General features: G+C 42.0%; 1 protein-coding gene across 9 annotated transcripts in view; it reads right to left on the reverse strand.

Annotated features, from left to right (window-relative positions):
- Positions 1-21,123, reverse strand: part of TBC1D14 (TBC1 domain family member 14) — a 115,236-nt gene that overhangs the window by 41,598 nt on the left and 52,515 nt on the right. The window contains exon 1 of one of the 9 annotated variants that reach the window (XM_019553057.1): positions 3,024-3,252. The exons of the other annotated variants lie outside the window; for them this stretch is intronic. Within the exon in view, the coding sequence (XP_019408602.1) occupies positions 3,024-3,026 (3 nt within the window). The 5' untranslated portion in view covers positions 3,027-3,252. Of the gene's footprint in view, positions 1-3,023; positions 3,253-21,123 lie in introns of those variants that run through there. 9 annotated transcript variants of the gene reach the window in all.

Genomic DNA, 21,123 nt, shown 5'->3' on the forward strand with positions numbered 1-21,123 from the left:
CTGCTGCAGAGCCTCTGCTTTGTCCCAACAGGCTCCATCCCCATTCTACCTTGGGGCACTGAGTGCAGCCCCAGTCCAGCCCCCATAAAAACCATGTGGGCTGCACCCCAGTGCTACAGGGCTGAGCTTGCGCTGTGCTCAGTGCCCCAGGCTGCAGCATGCCCAGAGCCTGCTGGCATGGAGCAAGGGGGGGGAAGATGGACAGGGAGAAAGGCATAGAGGGCAGCAGAGGCTGGGGGGAAGGGAGGACAGGCAGCAGTTGTGGCTATGACCCCAACTCTGGGTAGGGGTTGGAGCCCAAGCCACAGCAGCTACCTGCTCCCCTGTTGCTCTCTTACTTGATTCCAAGATAAAGGGCTCCCCCCTAACCCAAGTTCACCTTAGAATCAAGTAAGTATGGTAAATTTGAAAACCAAAGGAGGCAGCTCTTGGTTACTAAATTATCAAGCAATATTGATGTTAAACTATTTTTGGGGGTGGAGGAAGCATTTGTACTGAGTAAGCACTTCTCCATGCAAAACTATATCCAGAGAGAATAAGTTATTAGCATATGGCTTTGCATAGGTGGGGAAAAAAAAGTGCATCAAAGATCACACACTCAAAAAGCCAAGGATCAACATAAAGTTAAATGTGACAACCTCTTGAAGACAACTGAAAGCAACAAAGATAATGTTGTATTTAAGGCATAGTAAGAAAAATGATTTCATTTGCAAGTATAGAGTAATCTATTGTCTTCAGCAGAACAAAGCTACGTACAAAAGCCAATTCCTTTGTACCAATTTAACTTAGTCAAATACCAATAGCTGTTACTGCTTCAAAAGGCTGACTGAGCCTCATCTTGAATTTTATGAGACTTTGTTTTTGGGGTTATAAATAATGAAAAACTATTAGCTGTTATTAATAAGAAATTGATGGAATATTGAAATCATCATGTATTACTCTTAGTAAAGCACACGGAACTAGATAGTCAATGCACTTCTTCATTTTAAAGGAAAAATCAATTAAGTGACTTTTGAAATGTGTATGAGGAAGCATTTTCCAAAAAAAAATTCAACTTCATTAAAGAATAATTGAACACCACAACTACTTCTGAAAGGTTTAGGAGGCCTAACACACTGCTAGATTTTGTTCTCTTTATATCAGAATGATTTTTTAAACTTATCAAGCACATAAAACTCTTTGTCCAGACCAACACCCCATCGCACACACCACTCTGACAGAACTGCACATTGAAATAAACAGTTCTCGTTTTAGCAGTTAATTCATTGAAGTTATTTAAAATGTTCTCTCTTTAAGATAAGCTATCATTCAACTACCCTTGAACCCCAAATCCTCCTCCTCTGTTCTTTGACAAATTTCTTGGGGATGTTTTTATTCAATACTATGTAGTGTAAAGAAAAACCATTATACAATGTGCTACAGTCAGCACAGTTTTTCAAATGGGAGTGGCATCTCGTACGAGTGTATGAGCGGCATCTTGGATGAGTATGAAGTATACCAGTCCTTCGTAGTTACAAACACATTTAAAAAGATTTCTATTGAGCTAACAAAAACACAAACAAAAACAGAGCCAGGAAACAACAGCTCTTAGAAATAATCCTCTGATGTTAGGGAACAGAGGATGCAATCTCTGACAAAACATGCTTTGAAGATGCAGCTACTAGGTAGAGTTCAGAGCTTATGCATAAATTCACACTGGAGATCTGCTGATTGTGCATAAAGCAAGATTTGCACAGGCAGACACAGTAAAGGAGCTGGCATAAGCCTCATGAATCATACAGCATCTCTTACAATAGTAGTTGCATTACTAAAGTCACCTGCCAAAATGAAAAAACGGTAATTAGTACCTGTTTCAATACACAGCAGTTAAACAGTCTGATAAATGCATTTTGCCAACACAATGTAACGTGAAGAAATCACTAAACATTTAGGGTACATTTATGCTGGCCAGATAGATAATACAGGCTCCTACCAAGGCCGTCCTTTACCTCCTGCCCTCCCACTACCATTCGCACAGGAGAAAATAAAATCTGCCTTGGGTTTAAAGAAGCTTTAAGCTTGGGTTCACTTCATGGTTGGGAGGCAGGTCAAAATAAGGGGTTCTGCTTGAATTGGTACCTGCCCACCCTGCAGTAAGGATGCAGACTAAATTACAGTCATCCAAATTCTGCTGTCCTCCACTGCCTTCCCATAATTCCCCTCAAAGGACAGGCAAATTCTCCTGCAATTGACCCAACTAACTATGAAGGAGTCCTGAGGCACCTCAGGCAAGATACCATAGGATATGCCCCCAGTCACACTAGATCAAGTGCAGGAACAGCAAGGCGATAGTAGCTTGAATGCAACTTTGTAGTTAAGTTTTTTTGCATCTGAGCCAAAGAAACCTGGATTAATTGTACATTGCAGAATTAACCTCACTTCTCTGCACCAACTTCTAAGGCATGTGCGGTCACAGCAAGCTTACTTTAAAATGAAGTGAGATGACAAACAAATTAAAATGCATTTATATAAACAATTTAACAAGCCAAAAAAGCTACATAATTCAATTTACTTGACACCCTCAAAATAAAGGGTTTCAGTGTACTCTCAAAGGCATCTGAAATTATTCAGAAGAACAAACCCAATCGAGCATCAAAGCTGTTAACTTAAATGCTAACCAACTATTATGATCTTTCTAAAAGGCTGCAAAACAGCCTGGTTTATTTTATCTAGCAGTAGGGTATTCACCTTGACCACCACCTTCACCAAAATCTACCACTACACAACCTTGCTCTGCACAAAGAAAACATTATCTGCTTGAGAAGTCTATTTTACACTTAAATAGCTACAGTATCTTATCTTAAGGAAAATGCTTACATTTTAACAACAGACTTGAAAGTTAGTGTCTCACTGGTTTTGTCTTTAGCACTAATCCAAGCATTAACAGCAGCTTTCCCTTCTACACTGTGGTGTGGCAAATACCCAATTAAAGCCGTAAGGATGTTGCATGGATTCCCAGCATCATGTCTGATGCATTCACTCACCATGAAAGCTGCAGTTCTTTACAGACAATTGCACTGGAACCCCATTCCACCCTGAAAGCATTTAAGGTCTCGCTGTTTCAATAATATGTATTGAAAAACTTGCATCGTCCTGATTCTAGAGCTAAACCACTGAACAAATATCCATCCATCCAGGAGATCAGATACACGAAGAGGAAAAGAGCTATCGTGTGCTCCTCCCTCCCTTCTCCCTTTTCTTCCAGAATCAAAGCTGTCTGCAGTTGAATGCTCCTACACTGAGGAAGCAGGCTGCAGCAGCCATATTAATCATCTGCAGATGTAACCCACCCAATCCGTTCACTCCCTCTCCTTCAGTAATGCCTTAATTTACACCAGGCAGAGAAGAAATCTCTTTCATTATATCAATACATTAAGTCTACTGATAATCTGGCAATCCCAGATGAAGGAGGAGGCTGAAGACACCGAGTTAAGCAAAGGCAAAGTAACCAAACACTGCTGCATTTGGATAACATGCTGCAGCTCAGTACATCCATGAAAACAAAACATCTATTCAGCCCTTTCCACCCTGTGTTTCAAGGCTCCTGTGACCCCAAAGCCAATACAAAATTACTGAACTGCAACCATGTTGCAGGTGGGCTAGACTGCATTTTGTACCAGAAATGACAACCCCTGTACATTCAATTGCCTGCTTTTTTGTTTTGATGCACTATATGGGCACCCCACATAAATTCTGATAAACAGCTGGTTTCAGACACATCCTAGTCTGGAAATCCAAAAATGAATGCTCCATAATCTGATATAATGGGAGCTCCCTCCTCAATCAAAATAGAAAGAATTTATGTATTTATTTATTTGTATTCTGCCCTCCCCAAAGAGATGCCCAGGGTAGCTTACAATAAAAAAAAAAATACATATAAATTATCTATTTCTATAAATGTATCGTCTACAGAAAGATCCTTTCCCCTCGACTCTCAGGTCTTTAATTTCAATAAAGGGAGGCAGGGGGGAACAGTTCTAGAAAGTCTGGTAATTTTTCCCTTTCAGCTTTTATTACTTTTGTGTTTGTGATGCTGTTTTATCTTACTAGCCTCCCAGAAAAAAAACAACAATTTTTGAAAATGAAAAACAAGATCTTTTCAAAGCACACCTTTTTAAAAAGGCCAAAAAAAGATCAAAAGTAATTTTATATCTCCAAGAAGGAAAGCGCAAGTACAAATAAGAGAAACACATTTTAAATAAATAAAACCACAATCCTGTTACCTTATTTACTTGAATCCAAGACAACATTTTTCCACTCCTCCCAATCAACACAGGGGGAAAAGCCTCATCTTGGAGTCAAGTACTGTTTGGGGCAGGCGGCTGCTGCGGCCCTGGCTCTAGGCCTTGGGTGAAGCCAGAAGCAGGGTGGGTCATCCTGCCCAGGTAGCACTAGGGTGGCTCATGCTGCAGGGCCTGGGGAATGCAGAAGGGAGAGTGTAGGGAGGACGTGCAGTATTGGGGTGGGGAACCTGCAGTTTGTGGCTCAGGGTAGGAATGGGGAAAACAGCACAACCTGCACCCCTCTCTCCTCCTGCTTTCCTCCTTACAGCTGCTTAACTTCTGCTCTCATCCAGACTTGGAGCTGCTGTTGCTCCTTCTGGATGGGTGAGGCTAAAGCTGCAGCTGTCCTAAAGCCAGAGCTGCTACAGAAGGCAAGCAGCTTGAGGCAGGGGGGAAGCCCTGCCCCACCTTGCTGCTTTCCCAGGTGCAGTGCTGATGTTAGAGATGAATTTAAGACCATGTTCCACCCTTCAATAATTAGATTATATACATGGAAAAGTTATAAAGGAATACTTTTATATATGTATTATATGTATAGAATATGTATACAATCTAAGTATTGAGGGTTGGAGGGGAGGGAAGGGGGAGAGAGAAAACATCTCAACTTCAGAGTCATCTTACAGTTGGGTAAATACTATAAATACAAACGTAACTCAATTTGATGTCAGACAGTCAACATACCTGACTGAAATTAGACCAATCAGATTTAAATTATTATTAAGACAGAGATATTAGTTGCATAAGGAGAGATTTTGAGTTAAATACTGAACTCTGTTTTAAAAATTAAACAACTTCCTAACTTATTTAAATTCCTACAAGTGCATTAGACAGGTAAAACAATCCTTTAATCTACAGGACATAACAGTTCAGTTAAAAAATGTCACTTAAAAGGTTGGGTCATATGAACCCAGAAAACTTTATTTAAAAGTTTCACCTACCTGGAGTAAATCCATCCCTCCTTGCCAGATTACCCTATATGACTGTTTCAAGGAGGCTTTCAACAAGCATCAAAGGCTTGAGTGGAAAAACTTCAGGCAAAAGGCCTAAACTACCCAAGGTGATAAAGAACCAACTCTACCTTTATGAACAATACTAGCAAAGTGCCTGTCAAGAATGACAGGCGGGCAGCAGAGACAGAGTGCCACCCACCACTGCCCTGCACTGCCATCACTCTGCATCCAGTCGCACGCAACCCCCACCCCCCAGACTCTGTCCAGCCCCGTGCACCCTGCCCACACCTCAGATGCACACTCACCCACACCCAGCCAGCCACATGCCACACACCCACCCACACACCCAGTTGTATACCCCACACACCCAGCCAACCACATGCCACAGCCACCCACCAGTGCGCTCTGGTCAGCAGATGCTCCCGGTGTGGGGAGAGGTGTGGGGCATGGCACCACGCGGGGAGCGTGCATGGGGGACTTGTCCCACCCACAAGCCATGTGCTGCATTTAGCAGACACTGCCAGCGCCTCTCTGCCCACTGCACTTATGGCACCCTGTGGCCACGCGCCATGCCCTCTGCCCCACACGGGCTTTCTGTGTGGCACCCTGCAGCTGTGCACCCAGGCAACCACTACCTGCACAGGCAGGGGGGCAAAGGGGCGTGGCCACAGGGTGCCACACAGAAGTGGGGCAAGGCACGCTGCCCCCACCTGTGACCACATGCTACAGCAGGCAGACGTTCCCTGTACCCCCTGCCCACTCCCCACGCAGTGCCCGATCATGTCCCTTCTACTACTAAGACTTGTCAAGCTCTTCAATCAGAATACAAGGAAAAGGTGGTATGACCAAATCGTACCCCTTGCCATGCATAGTTCCATCCCCTAGCAACCATGAGGTTATAAAGATGCCAGATATTTACCAGCTCCCCACAGCTACTAGTTTAACAGTAATTTGAACTTCAAAATCAGAACTTCTGGATGCCAAAGAGAAGGTGAGATGGACCACATAGCAGTTTTATCAGTCTACTCCCCCTGGTATCATTGGAAACTAGCAAACAGATTAAGGGTAACAAGTGAGGAGTTCATGTAATGACCCCCACACTGGCTATTCAGCAAGGTTCAACCTTCCACACATGCAGGAGCCAATCCCTCAGTCCCAGTACCACCCACACTGCCCAACCTCAGCACTTACAAGAGTGATAAGGGTCCCTGGGTCCTGACACCGGACAAAGCATAGCACTGCTCAGCTTTATCCAGTCCCCATACGAGAGGAAGAAAGTAGGGAAAGAAAGAAGCAGCAGCTCCCACATACTAGAAACAAAAAAAAAAGGAAAGGATAAATGGGCTGTGAAACACTGCATCACCTGCTCCCAGTTCAGATAGTTCCCTCCCATCCCAAAAGGTATACCAGGAACACAAAACTGAAAGGGACCTCCTGGTGCACACGTGGACTGAGTCCAGACCCCTGCTATCACAATCAACTACGTCATATGATCACTTTCATAAATTACTGCACTCTATCTAGAGAGCTGCTTGGGCTCTTGTAACAGGAGCAGCAGGGACAAGCCTGCTCCAAAACCTCACTCATCTAAGCGTTAGAAGCTTTCTTTCAACTTTCAGCCTAAACGTATTCACCGTCAGTCATTCTTGTGCCAATATTGTCTTTTAGACAAAGGACACATTCTCCACTGTTTCGGCAGTGCTCCTGGGTGATGCCACACATCACTCAGGCATTCCCCGCACATCAACCCCAGAAACGAGGCAGTGAAGCCGCTATGTGGGGTCTTCAGCCTTCCACACCGGAGAGCAGTTGAAAGTGGGGGTTTAGGTTGCTTCATTTCAGGCACTGGCATGGGGCAGGGGGCAAGCGGGATGCATTTGAAAGCAGTAGTCCCCAGGAGCATCATGAGAGTAGCATAGGCAGAGCACAACAGCTTTTCTCCCTCCCCAGAATTTACCTCTCCACCACAATCAGTGCATTATTTTTAATAGACAACTGGGGCTCCCCCATTCAGCTTAACATAATGAAGGCTGAGAAAGCAATCCTTTTGGCCTCCTCATGACAAGCTCTCCTTTCCCTGATCATCCTACCTAGCAGTCCTTCTCTGCTTCTGCTCTAGTTGCAATTCATTTTTCTCCATCTGGAAATAGTTTGTAACTAACTGAAATCTAACTGGTGCCTTGTACAATGATACCTTCCCTTTTAAGCTCCACTGGAAACACCTCACTTGATGCATCCTAGGACCACATTTACCTTTTGCAGCTGCATCTCATTGGTAAGCTCTTTCATCCTGTGATCAATCAGTATACCCATCTTTAACCTCCTCTGGCATGTCCAATGGATGCCCACTAACTTACAGCATCAATTATTATTCGTCCCTAAGGGCCAGCCATTTTCAGAAGCCTCAACTTTTAGGCACTGTAATGTTAAAAAAGTGGCTGGATCCAATTTTTCATATCAAGATGGGTAGACATCGAGGATCCCTGGCGAGTCAGCCACCTTCAGAAAGCAATCCAGAGTGCTCAGGCACTCAACAGGACTATGCTTAGAGACAGCCATTAAGGAAGTGCTAGAAACAGAGATGCCTCCCCAGAGTTCAGGCATCTGCTCCAGGATTGCATATTAGGCACATCAGTCAATTCAGGATCCAGAACACACCCAGAAAGGAGACAATTAACTCAAGTGATCATGGCACCAGATGCAGGTGTGAAATAAAGCACCCCTAACAATGTTCATTCTTTAACAGACTGGTGGTAGCAACAGGCCACTCACTTTTTGCCCAATACAAGCTGTTGGGGCTCTTGTTCATGCAGAGGAAGATCCAAGTCTAGATGCTTTTCAGCCTGAGTGGAATTGAATGTACATCTCCCACATGCCAGGAGTTTCCTAATTCCAGACTAGGCAACAGCCTGGGTGGGGGAAACCCACCACTATTCTAGCTGATGCTGGGCCACTTTACACAGCATGCAAGAGAGTCATGGGCTCAAAAGGAAAACAAGCAAGCAGCAGCACTTCTTCCTAGCCCATCAGTGAGGGCAACCCCAAGGGGTAATGAGAGCTGGGCTTTAACTCTGCTCTGGCCGCAGTGACCAAACAAAAACAAGAAATAATCCCCATGTAAAACTCATAAAGAGATGGCACTTGAAGGCACCTAAATTATTTTAACTGCTTGAACAGTTTTGCAATTGCTGGAATAGAGTTTATCTGGATCACTCAGGCATCTAAATTCTGCCTTACTTCCCATAGCCGCCTAAATGGGACGCTTTGTTCATACCATTTTTATCACTTCGAGTCATCCAACTCCTCCTCTACTTGCTGGTCTCCTTTTATGTTGTCAAGACCTCCAAACTATCCCATCAGCAGATTTCTCTGACAAGGTCATTACACATGATCTTTCCCAAACTGAACTCCACTAACAACTGCCCTCCAGTTTCACACTTCCTCCTTCAACACAAAGCATTGTCCTCTTCTCTTCATTTAGCTCTTAACCCATATTAATATTAATCTATTAATCCTCATCTTAAATAATGATTTTCTGCATCACACCATGCCAAATTCTTCATGGAAATCTGGATTGAGTAGTTATAGTCTATTTCTATTGTCCAGAAAAATCTGTCCTCAAAGAAGATCAGTTTAGCCTGGCATGATCTAAATTTAGTAATCCCACACTGTATTTTATGCCATTTTTCTAGTCTCTTTCAATACCTATTTTAAAGTCTGGCAAAAAACCTAGGTGAGACTAACAGGCCTGTAGCTGCCCCCACTGGTTCAAGCTTCATCTCAGTGAAGTGAACTTTAAAGGACTGCTTTGAAAGCAACATAGGTCACATAGGGACATAAGAAATACTCTCTGTAGACACAGGAATCTGTCCAAACTGGGGAAGTGAATGATATTTCAAAATTGCTGTTAAATAATGTATTAATGAACATATTTTGAGCTACCACTTGGCACCCAGTAAAGCTACAAAGTGATTTTTCGAAGTGTACTGACTGCTTCTGATTTGGTTATTTTTTTCTTTTTAAAATCACAGATCTCATTAGCACCATCTCTTAAATCTATGTACATATTCAGCCCTGCCTCTCCATAGTGCGCCACCAACAAATGCTGAGTTGTTACTACCTTCGGGAATCAACCTTGTCTAAAGGAGCTCACGTACAGTAAATGGTTGCACGGAAATAATTTACTCTAGTGCTAATTAGTTTAGCAGGACATATCTGAACCAACAGAATACGAGTCCAAAGTCTCAGACATTATCATCAGCTATGAATAGCAATAGTAAGAACAAAACCGAAAAAGGTAAAATTATGATAAAAAACATGTGGAGTAGAATATCTCTTTGGTAAATCTTTGTAGTTTTTCCTACTGAGAGAAAAACATAATAAACTTTTGAAGTTTTAAAAATTACAAAAAATGTATCAAGCTAAAAAAAATTGTGAAACAAGTAACTTAGTCAACAAAGCCACCCTGCAGGAAAAAAAAAAAAATTACTTGGGGAAAAATGGAAAACTTGTAAAATTAAAAATCTCTGAGGGATTTTATACCCCTTCCCAAACTGTGCATCCTGCCAAGCACGTGTGGCATGGCAGAACATTTGTGAGGGGGGATAAAATACCTCAGTTCCTAATCACACAGTTAAGTCAACATCTTACCAGGGACCAAAGAGAGTAAAGACATTTATTAGCACAGATGACTGCCAAACCAATGGGACCCGACCCTGCTCAACATAAAGCTATACCAAATATTTAGATTCATGTTCCAATGTTTAGATTTCTCCGTCTTAACCATGTCCATAAACAGGATCACAAACAGGACATAAAAAATAGTTTTTCTATTCAGACACATGCCAATGTGCCCTGCAGTAATTCTTCTACTATTGCCACATGATCCTTCAGTAGGGATAGCCAAAGCAAGTTTTCAAAACTATGAGATAAAACAAGTAATAATTATATTTTTAAATGCATGAAAAGATGCTTTTTAAAGCCAGACATAGTGAAGAATAAATAAGAATACACTGTTGGAGATTAACATGATCAAATAAGACTTTCAAGCACTCTGATGTAAGTAGCTATACAAGGTGGATAAAATTCAAGATGAGATTAAGAAATGCACCATAGGAAGAATAAACAAATGACAAAAGTCTGAATGACCTTAGATAAGTCATTTCACACTAGCAGAGAGACTGAAATAAAGCAATTTAATCCTGAGGAAATTTGAGATTTAGTTTAATTTATACCTAAGGCACTTTGAAATCCTCAGATAGATGGCACTATTTGCACACAACAGCAAATTACTGAAATCCTTCTCTCTCTCAGCTGTTTCTGGATGTTCCGTTTCTATATATATTGCTAAATAACTTGTTCTCATTTCCTATATTCACAAAATGTGCACTTACATCAGTGACTGTTGCTTTTAATCTCCTATCAGAACTCATGAATATGTCCGCTTGCCTATTTGGGACTCAGTTTTAGCAGAAAGAGATTTAAAATCTTGGCATGTGGATACATTTTACACAAGCCCACAGCTGTGTTAAAGTGGCATAATAAGAACACATAGAAAGAACACTTTTTCCACAAGCAGTATTCTTTTTACACTGTCCATAGAGAAGACCTAAGTACAGACAGTCAAAAAGCCCAAGGCTGAATTGATAAGTCTTTGCAGGTTAGTCTAAGCTGCAGAGATTGAACCAATAAGCAAACGAACACATTAGCTTTTGATTCAGGAAATGCAGCCACATGCCTGCTGTGACTCAAGTCAGACACCACGGGGTGCTAGAGCATGCCTGCCAGCCACTGCCAAAGGGGAGGGAAGAGAGAAAGACTTTTCCCCTCTCCACGCTGGAGCAGAGGGGGCATGGCCAGGCCCCAGGCCCATCCTCAGCAGGGGGGGAGGGTAAGGGGGGAAAGGTAGTAGCATTGAATTCATAAAAGCTTGAACAAGAATAGTTCTCTCTTTAAAATCTATAAACTGAAAACTATAAACACAGCATGGCAAGTGTGTTCGCTGACTCTTCCTGCTTCCCCTAATGTCTCCAGGATTTTCAGTCCAGCATCAGAGCATCAGGACTCCACAAGGTTTCTCATCATTTCCTCTTCATGCTTCCAGGTGCCTCTGGGAGTTGTAGTTCACAGTCACGGCCAACACTAAGTTTAGCAGGGTAGGGCAGCTCCATACTTGGGGGAAGGTGAGTTTAACCCCCCTCTCTAACCTTAGACCCCAGATGGGGTTTGCCTGGGGGGCCAGTGAGCCAGCCCTCACTTGCTCCAGCTAGGAAGCAGTGGGGCCAGCCCTACCCTCTGGAGCACAGCACAGCACAGCCCAGGGCTGAAAAGCAAGCTGGGGGACTGTGATTCAACTTAAACTAGGAAGGGGTCTGGGACAGAAGCTTCATAAACTGGTGTGACCTAAATCAGTTAAATCTGATACTACATTCAACCAGGTGTTACTTGTCAGCTCTGTGTTCCTGAGGAAGCCCTGGCACCCAGCCTGCTGGAGTTACAAAGGACTTTTTCTAGCTCCCCCCCCCCCAACGCCTCGTCTAAACAAAACTAAGCAGAAGAAAAGTTTAATAGGCACCTCAGGCCATACATTCCCGGTCCCAGTATGCGAGGCCTATTTAAACTTGATTAGCTAAAACTCGGTTGCCAGGTTAGGGAATGCTGAGGCAAGAGACCGAGTCAGAGGAGGTATGGGCAACATCTGAACAATGGTTAACGGTTCATCAGAACATCCAGCCCGTTGGAGCCCTGACAACAAATACTGTCATACTTTTCCCAGGATGACTGGTAGAAGCCTTCCCCACAAAGTTTATGAACACTCCAAATAATCCCCTTAAGTATGTTAAAAGACTACACTCAAATCTGAAAGTCATGATAAACTGAGGCTTATTCACAACAGTTAAAATATAAAATTTTGATACTGACTTCACAGTGCAAGCATAGGTAAGCCATCTGAGAAGCCCTTCCGCTATATCTTCTGTATTCATAATAAATTTCAAGCTGGCTCCTAGGTAACTGGTTACTCCTTAAAACCTGATGTTTTTCCTTGGTTGTTAAACAGTTTCTTGAGACATTCCAAACCAGATAACCCCTTTTATATAACAGGATTTTCCCTGTCAATTACTGCTTGGACCCCTCTTGGTTTACACAATTAAAAGAATGCTTTGAAGAGGCTAGACTAAGAGTATAAGAAAGCTGTAAGGCAGGAAACAGTGTGCTTCAAGAGGGAGAAATCTCTCTGACACCATCCACTCTTGTTGAGAAGCTGGGATAAACAGATCATCTCTTCTGGCCGCCTGTTTAACCTTCAACAGTCGTGTTAGGAACTTTGCCGGTCAACAAACACCTAAGTGCCATGGAACGGTGAGAGCCCAGCTCGCTCTCTCTCTTTCTCCCTTTTTTTCTTTTTCTCTCTAGGCATAGCTTTCTGAACCTGAATTTTATTATTTCAGCTTGAGCTAGGTTTCCTCAAATATTCAATTGAACCAGGGTAATATTGCAATTATTTTTGTTTGTTTTTCCTTGCATGGCTATTACTACTAGTACCATCATAAATTTCATATACTTAGCAATAAATAACTTCTAGAGTCAAACTGGTGGTAACCAGATGAATGTTTCCTTCTATACTTCCTCTTCCCCACTTGCTCTGCAGCAACACTTCTTTTACCCAAGCCAAAGATTCTTTGAAGCTCAAAAATACTGTGGGGTCTGCTCATCAAGAGGCTACCACTCCTAGGACAGTTAGGGCAAAAGATTGCTGAGTTTGAGATGCATACAGGAATCAGCTTGTACAGGCTGACTGACCCGGTTTGGCTCAGATGTGCCCTAAGGAACTGAATGCTGGCCCACGAAGGTGTCAGCTGGACACCCAGCCTGATTCAGAGGTATTCTGTTCACCTGTGCGCTTGTGTCTGACTCCATTTTATTGTTGCCCTGATGAACCGATCCCTGGCATACGAGGGTGTCAGCATGTACATACTGATCAACCCAGAGGTGGGGGCAGGGAGGAGGTGTTTGACTGATTTGGTGGCTAGAGGAACCCAGCCCCATTGAAACTAAGTCCTGCAAAATAGCTACACTGGGGTGAGGACTTGCAGAAGGGAGAGATACAGCTCCATGTAGAAACACGAGCAGCACGTTGATATAATTACAAAGACCCTAGAAACTTATCCCTAATAAATGAGCAAACCCCAAAGTAAAGGGCAAATTTTGTAACACAGATTTATCTTAAACCGTTTCAGCCATTTTGAAACTGATTTATGTGCACTTAACTTCCGTTCTGTCACAGGTTTAAACCAGTTTCTGATCACTTAAACCCATTTATGTGCAACTTTGTCCCTAGCCCAGGAGATCAAGTCAAGCCTTAGTTGCATTACTATTCTCCTGGCATGTCATATTTTAGGTATTTACTTTATATTCCCTATCTGACAGAAACTATGAGGTATTTACATTTTTTAAGACTAAAAAAAAGCCCCAAATTAAAAATTGACTTTTTGCAATCCAAATTCTTCCTTGAGTTTGATTTCACTAGCATAAAAATATGTGAATTCAATGCTTGACTTCAGTCTATTGGTTTTTGATTCTCCCTGGCAAAAAAAAAAACACAACCCAAAACCTCCAGAAGGAAGTGTACAGAATAATTTTAAAACTTATTTAGCCTTATTTTTAAGCAGTGTTTAATGCAGTTTCCTGTTTTAATGTGAACCACAATTCCTTGATCTGTCTGGAAGATAAACAATACAGAAAGTCAAACAATGGTTTTTTTTGGACCATTCCATCTTGTTCATCAGCTTCCACCCTATTCACATTTCCCTTGTTTATGGCATTTGTGAAATGTCTCTTTCTGCTGGAGTGGGACATGAGAAGGAAGATGGAGCTAACCTATTCTCAATGGTGGGAGATGACAGAATAAGAAACTTGAAACCACTGCTCCAACACAGGAAGTTTAGGTTAGACATTAGGAAAAAAAAAATCTCTCTCACTAGAAGGATAGTAAAGTGCTGGACCAGGTTACCCAAAGGGGTGATGGAATCTCCACCTTTGGAGGTTAAGACCCAGCTAGACAAAGCTTTGGCTGGGCCGATCTAGTTGGGAATGGTCCTGCTTTAAGCAAGAGGTTGGACTAGATGACCTCCTGAGGTCCCTTCCAGCCCAAATCTTCTATGACACTGGGATAAAACCCACACCTTTTGCCTTCTTCCATGCTAAGGCCAGGTGGGGGAAAGCAGGCACAGTCCTCTTCCTTGGATTTCTTGAGTCTATTTTAACAAATTACTTCCTGACCTTGCAGCAGCAAGACACTGACCAGTGCTCTCATCCCCCTGCTTTACCTGTGGCAGGTTAAGGTATGCCTGGTGTTCTGGGACATTATGCCTGCTGGTTGTGTGAAAGAGTTGTTCATGCAGGTTTAACACTAGTCATCTAGGAAGGTTTGGATAGGGATGATCCTGCCTTGAACGGGGGTGGACTAGATAGTCTCCTGAGTTTCCCTTCCAGCCCAGCTATGATTCTACAACTACATACATAGTTAAATTCCACTCATATCTAGTTTAAGAAGATTCCTGCATTGTCAACCACATGACAAGTGTGCAGTACTTTGCTTTTCACACTACTGGAATGTGCTCAGATACTATGTGTATGGAGATGCTCAGCCTTCAGGTAGCTGAATCCCAGCTGCAGGTGGTTAGCAGTTAATACTCTCCCTGGCTAGAAGGATGGGAGGCAGCTGTACCTGATGATCAGCAAACAATGCCAAAGCTAGAAAGAAGTTTAAAAGATCCAGGAGAAGAGGAGGCTGTTATGCCAAGTGAGCAGCACAGAGCCTGGGTGTCCCTTTCAAAGTCTGGAGGAAAACAGCAGGTTTTGGTTTTGTTTGTTGCTTCTACATCTGCTTGTTTTGTTTCATTTACTGTGAGGATGGGTTGTTTTGTTTCATTTACTGTGAGGATGAGGTTACCCCATTCTGTATTATATATAAATAAATAAAGGGTTTAGTCTAGGATCTGTCCATGTGTCTGTCCGTAATGCTCTTGGGGGTACGTGGCTCCTGGCAGGCAGGGTTCCAGCCTGTGCTGTGTCAAGAGTGATTGAGACAGGCAGGGTGTGGCTCCAGTGGGGAGGGTGGCAGCGCTGGCCGCTGTGTACAAGCTTTCCTTCTGGCCCGCTCTATTCCTGCCCCCCCTCATTCTTGACAGGTAATTCACTAGTATTAAATAAACAGGCTGGAAACACTGAATGCAGAGCTGACTACCCTAGAAAAAGAAGCTGGGCGAGTGAGTCTCTTGCACTATGGTGATAAGGATGGAGTTATAAAAAAAACAAAAAAAAAAAATCTACTGAAAATATTGGAATGGATATCTTTTAGCCTACAATCTGAGAAAAATTACAGTAGCATTATGGGGAAATAACTAAGAAAAACTTTTGACAGCATGGGCTGACCTGTATTTCACAATCTATTGAGCAAGGAAGCAAGTCTTGAATTATTTTACTTTTCACAACAGGATGTTTATAGTAATTAGTAAGATGTAATGAACAAGCTCATTTTTCAGTGTAGTTCATCTCTTTCTTTTCTCTGCGAGACTGGATTACACTAGATGTAGGAATGAGCTCTACAAAAAAAACTTTAACAAAGGGACAGTGCAGTTAATATACACTTCTGTCTTTCTAACTTGCAATATCTCCCCCAAAACCAGCTTATACTGAAATCCTTTGTTCTTTTCTTCATTTAAGAGTTCACATTTGTTCCATCTTCTCCAACATCAGGGCAACAAAACTAACACTAATCTTATCATCTTTATTTTCAACAATGGTTCGCTCACTACCTGCAAACTCATAGTCTCTACTTCAGTCTCAATACTAGAAAGAAGCACTATGTTTTTCAGGGCTCTGCCACGCCAGAGGAGTTTGCAAACTGCATGTGCACCAGTTGAATTCTGGAATATAACAAAAGGGATCATGGAAACTGGGCACTTGGTACTTTGTTTTTGCAATTCCTCTACCTACCAGATGTTCTGTAGTCTATTGCAAAAAATGGGCAAAATATTGCAGCCCTGAACAGAATACAAAACTTGCCTTACCAGACACCCTTCTGTACAGCAGTGTACTATACCTGATTCAACAGTACCACTTAGACATTATAAGCATAAAGATTTGACCATAACTAGTTTAACCCCATCAATTTGACGACATGGATTACATAAAGGCAAGCACCAATTGCTAGCCTAACATCTGTACACAGATGAGGCTATCAAGATAGTGCTCCTCACTCCCTACTGTTCTAACCACATTTAATACCTTTCAAATAATAATAATAATAATAATAATAATAATATCTCTTCACTGGTTTGAGCTTTGCTTCACCACTCAATTTAAATGGATTTAACCTTTGTTCATGAACATACCTGCTTTTACCTTCATCTCTTCCTCACTTTTCCCATAACAATTTCACAGAAAAAGTTGACTCAAACCTCTCTCAATTGCTCTTTATTTTCCCCTATTTTTGTGTATCTACATTAATTGATCCCTCTCCTTGAAATAGCTTCAAGAGATTGCCATTTTCTTGGCCTCATCCAAAAAATGCCTCTTCAAACCCTGAAGATAAGAAGGTTGCTAGCCGTGTCATGTACTCTGTATTCTAATTGTAAGTCTAGTAATGAGGAAGTCACAAGTGATAAACTAAAATATACAATGGGGCAGTAGGAAGTAGTAGGAAATGGTTTTCAGCACATTTTGACAGGCCAAAGGATCTCTTCAAGACACAGCCGAATGCCATAAAGTCTATGCAACAATTAAAGAAATGGTGTAAAATCCCAAGAATTAAATTGTACAGAACAATGAGAACAAGCATTAACCTAATGGGCAACCAATCATAGTTGCAGGTATCCTGCCACTACCCTAAAACATAACATAGAGAGGGCAGAAGATCCCCATCACATAAAAAGCAAGAGAAATACTTTATAGTCCCCATCTCTTCAGTGGTATATTGGAGCAATAAGTGTACTCATACTCAAGATCCTTACATTAATATTTACAGTTTGTTTACTATATATGCAATAATGGCACACTTTTTAGAAAACAAATTGGAAATACTCGTGTGTTGTGTGCCCAGGAGGATGAGTGTACAGTATTTTAGTAAATATTTAAGCCAACCACTGGAGCACATCACTGAAGAAGGGACATGAAGAAAAAAAACTGGAAACATGTTTGCATATAATCACACCCCTCCAAAATTGGGAGCTCTCTCTAACTCTGTCTCAAGAAAGGAAACTAATTTTTTGCCAGGGACAGAAACACTTCACTTTGATTCCTGCTCCACAATGCAGCAACTCTTGCATTACCATTCAGGCAGCTATGAAGTCAGTTGATCTAATGGCTCACTGTTTTCACTCCAGAAGTGTTAATGAACCTCACTCCTTTTAATTGTCTCAGTATTACACTAATCAAGCTAACCTTTAAGACAATTTTGTTTTCTGCTAGCTGTTTCTTCTATTTTACAGCTTGGAGACTCTTTAGCTCTTTAAAAAATAAAAATTAAAAAAAAGAAATCACAGACCAGATCTTCAACAACAACTATAGCAGCGGTTTGCAGCATTTTCTAGACATGAGACACTATTCCATTAACTTCTGTGAATCTGTGGCACGTACTTCAAAAACTAATTCAATTATCCCCCAAAATAGCAGTGACCCACTGCTAGGTCCTCAGATACCACCACATCTGTTCTGAGGAGAATACTCATAACACACATCTTGCCAAACTGAGAACTGCCTTTACCTAGCAAGGATACTCCAGCAAAGAAAAGGCCATCTCTTTGAAGGGGCCACTGAGACACCCTGCAGGAGACTACTTCAAGGGGAAAAAAAACACTAACCACAAACCCTTGGCAATTATCATAGCACACTTGAACCTGTAAGAAGAATCAAACAACTAGAGCTTATACTTGAAAAAGGCCAGACCTTGAGATTCCACCCTCCTTCCCTGGCCCTTAAACTTGCCCAATGTATCATCAGAAGTAAACTCTCTGCTCACTGAGCTAGGGTTTCAGCTTTACTTAAGCAGGAAAGGGAGGGTAAGTGAGCTGAAGATTAGGCTTGGTCCCTGCTCTATGCAGCCATAACTCTGGTCCCTGCTCTATGCAGCCATAACTCTTTTTTGAAAGAGAATGAAGAAAAAGGGTGTATGTTATATCTTGGGTCATGCTGTTTGCAAGAAAATACAACTCAGATTTTAAAAGATTCCCTCAGAGCAGTGGTGCTTAACCTTTTAGTTCCACAGGCACCTAATGAGACCCAGCCCTGCCTCAATAATAAATGGAAGACCTATCAACACACCTCTATCGCCATAACAAATCAACACTCCCCATAATAACAAAACCAGCAGAAGCCACGGATCATACACATCTGTCCCAGAATGTGGTATCCAGCCAGCATACCAAATGCCTTCATGGCAACTATGTGAGTAAAACCAAACAAGAATTAAACACCAGAATGAATGATCTCCAAAAAAAGATAAAGGATATAGACATTACAACACAGGTAGGAGAACATTTTTCACGGAAAAGGAGGAAGAAAGAGAACTCACTCTCAGCCTATCACAGTTCTCATGCTCAAAGGAAAGCTATGCAATACCTTTACAAGATAGGAACAAAAATGTATCAACTTTCTTGACCATAAGTACCAGGAACTTAACACAGTCCATGACTTCATTATCTATTATAACCTATTTGATACTTTTTAACCTCTGCACTTCAGGTGACAGCAATCCTCCTGAACAATCTTAATCCTCATTTATAAGGTTTTTACTGCATCTCTCCTGCCTGTTGGCTACCTGGTAATTTCTTTCACATCCTGTTTTTATTAACATACGGAGTTATATACAGGCTTTTGTTCCATCTGCTACCTAACTCTGCTGTTTGCTTTTCTCCCAGAGGCCTTAGGAAGGATACTTGAAAGCTTATCTATATCTACCCCAACTATAAAGTATGGTTGATAAAAAAGACATCACCCAAAAGAATTTTTGCCTCAAACTAATCGATATACTATTGTGCTCACTTCCATGCAATGGGGCCAGACAGTGGGACCAGGGGATCATCCAGGAAGGAACAAGCCTGTACTTCCCTGCTTATTTGCTCATACTTCAAAGTATCCTTTAGAGGATCCGGTGCAAAAAATACTGGTTGAAAAAGAAATCATTGAGCTAAGGTTTCAGCTTTAGTTAAGCAGGAAAGGGAGGGTAAGTGAGCTGAAGATTAGGCTTGGTCCCTGCTCTATGCAGCCATAACTCTGGAAAAGGCTTGGTTTTTTTTGAAAGAGAATGAAGAAAAGGGGTGTATGTGATATCTTGGGTCATGCTGTTTGCAACAAAATACAACTCAGGTTTAAAAAGATTCCCTCAGAGCTCCATGGGCCAGATGAGTGAGGCAAGGCTGGGCCATGGGTGGGATTGAGCATGCACCAGGACTGGGTCCTAGGGGCCCACCTCCTCCCAGATCCACATGCTGGGATTTGAAGCTGGATCCAACTCATAGGCCTCAGGGCCCCCCATGGGTCTGGAAATGCAGCAATGGGGAGTCACCCATACACTTTTTTTGTATTGGAATCATACAAGTCAGTCTGTAACTTCATAAAAGCCTTCACAAGAGGTACCACTGTTCTCCTGCCACCAAATTTCTAGGCTTATAGGGAATTCTGCAGGCCAGATAAGCCACAGGCCAGGGGTTGAGCACCCCTGCCTCCAAGTCATACAAAAGAAAGCTAAAGATCCTATGGCACTCCTAAAATGTCTCCAGTATTCCCCCCACCCCTCTTCACCTCCCTTACTAAAACAAGTTTCTTCATCTAAGAACACTGGATGTTGAACAATTCAGTTGACTATCTGGTTTTTGCAACCCCATATCTTAAAGGGAAAAAGGTAAGCTGTGAAAGTAGTAAAATTCCAATGACAGAAAGGGACACACAGCCTTTATAGGCAATTATTGCTGCATCTTAATGATATTTTAATTAGTTACCAATGTCCAAAACCTACATGTAAACTGGATTTTAGTACTGTAGTAATAATCAAGATGACTGAAGATAAGACTTTTCACCAGTTTGCTGGTAAACCCTTACTGCAGAGAGTTCCAGTGACAGAGAAGGTGCTGTGACCTATATGCCAGTTTAGGAAATCAGTTTATAAGAAACTTATACATTCTACTAGATCCTATAAACTGACTGTGACCTGTAGCATGGTTTCATGTTGCCATGTTAGGGACAGATGTTATAACCTATCTTGAGACATGGCCACGAACTTTTAAGATTCTGCTCGACTACCAGGCAAGCCATTGCCTGTTAGTGATCCTCTGCTTGAAATACTGCCAAGGGAATGGAAAATGGAAGTGTGCAGTTGTAGGACAGAGAAGAAACACTGCCATGACTAACCTTAAAAGGAAACATGTTTTTGCATTACGTGCATGGTCAGATTCACAAGTCTGGGCAGAAAGTGCAGGATGGCTCTGTGCCCTTTAGGAAGGAAGCCAAACACAAGAGACTTGGGAATTTCAAAGACCCTGGAAGGAGGATATTGCAATTTGGTGTTCACTGTTTTTTTCTAGAGATCTGTGTCCCTCTCACACCCTACAAGTAAGGGCGTATTACTAAGAAGTCTGTTTGTAAAGCCTGTGCATTCTTTATCTCAGGTGTCAGTGGCCCTCAGCAAAGGTTGTACACCTTTAGCTAGACCAGTACAGTGTAGAAAGTAGTATACCACAGAGTGTGTGTAGAAAAATATTCTACCAAACCTCCCTTTACTAATGATACTTGTGTTACTGCACACATGGAAACAAAAGCCAAGAATGCCTGAAGCTCACACTCCTTAGGAGTTT

Source organism: Crocodylus porosus, unplaced genomic scaffold, assembly GCF_001723895.1.
Source record: "Crocodylus porosus isolate Cpor-Errol unplaced genomic scaffold, CroPor_comp1, whole genome shotgun sequence".
In the NCBI taxonomy this organism is placed as follows: Eukaryota; Metazoa; Chordata; order Crocodylia; family Crocodylidae; genus Crocodylus; species Crocodylus porosus.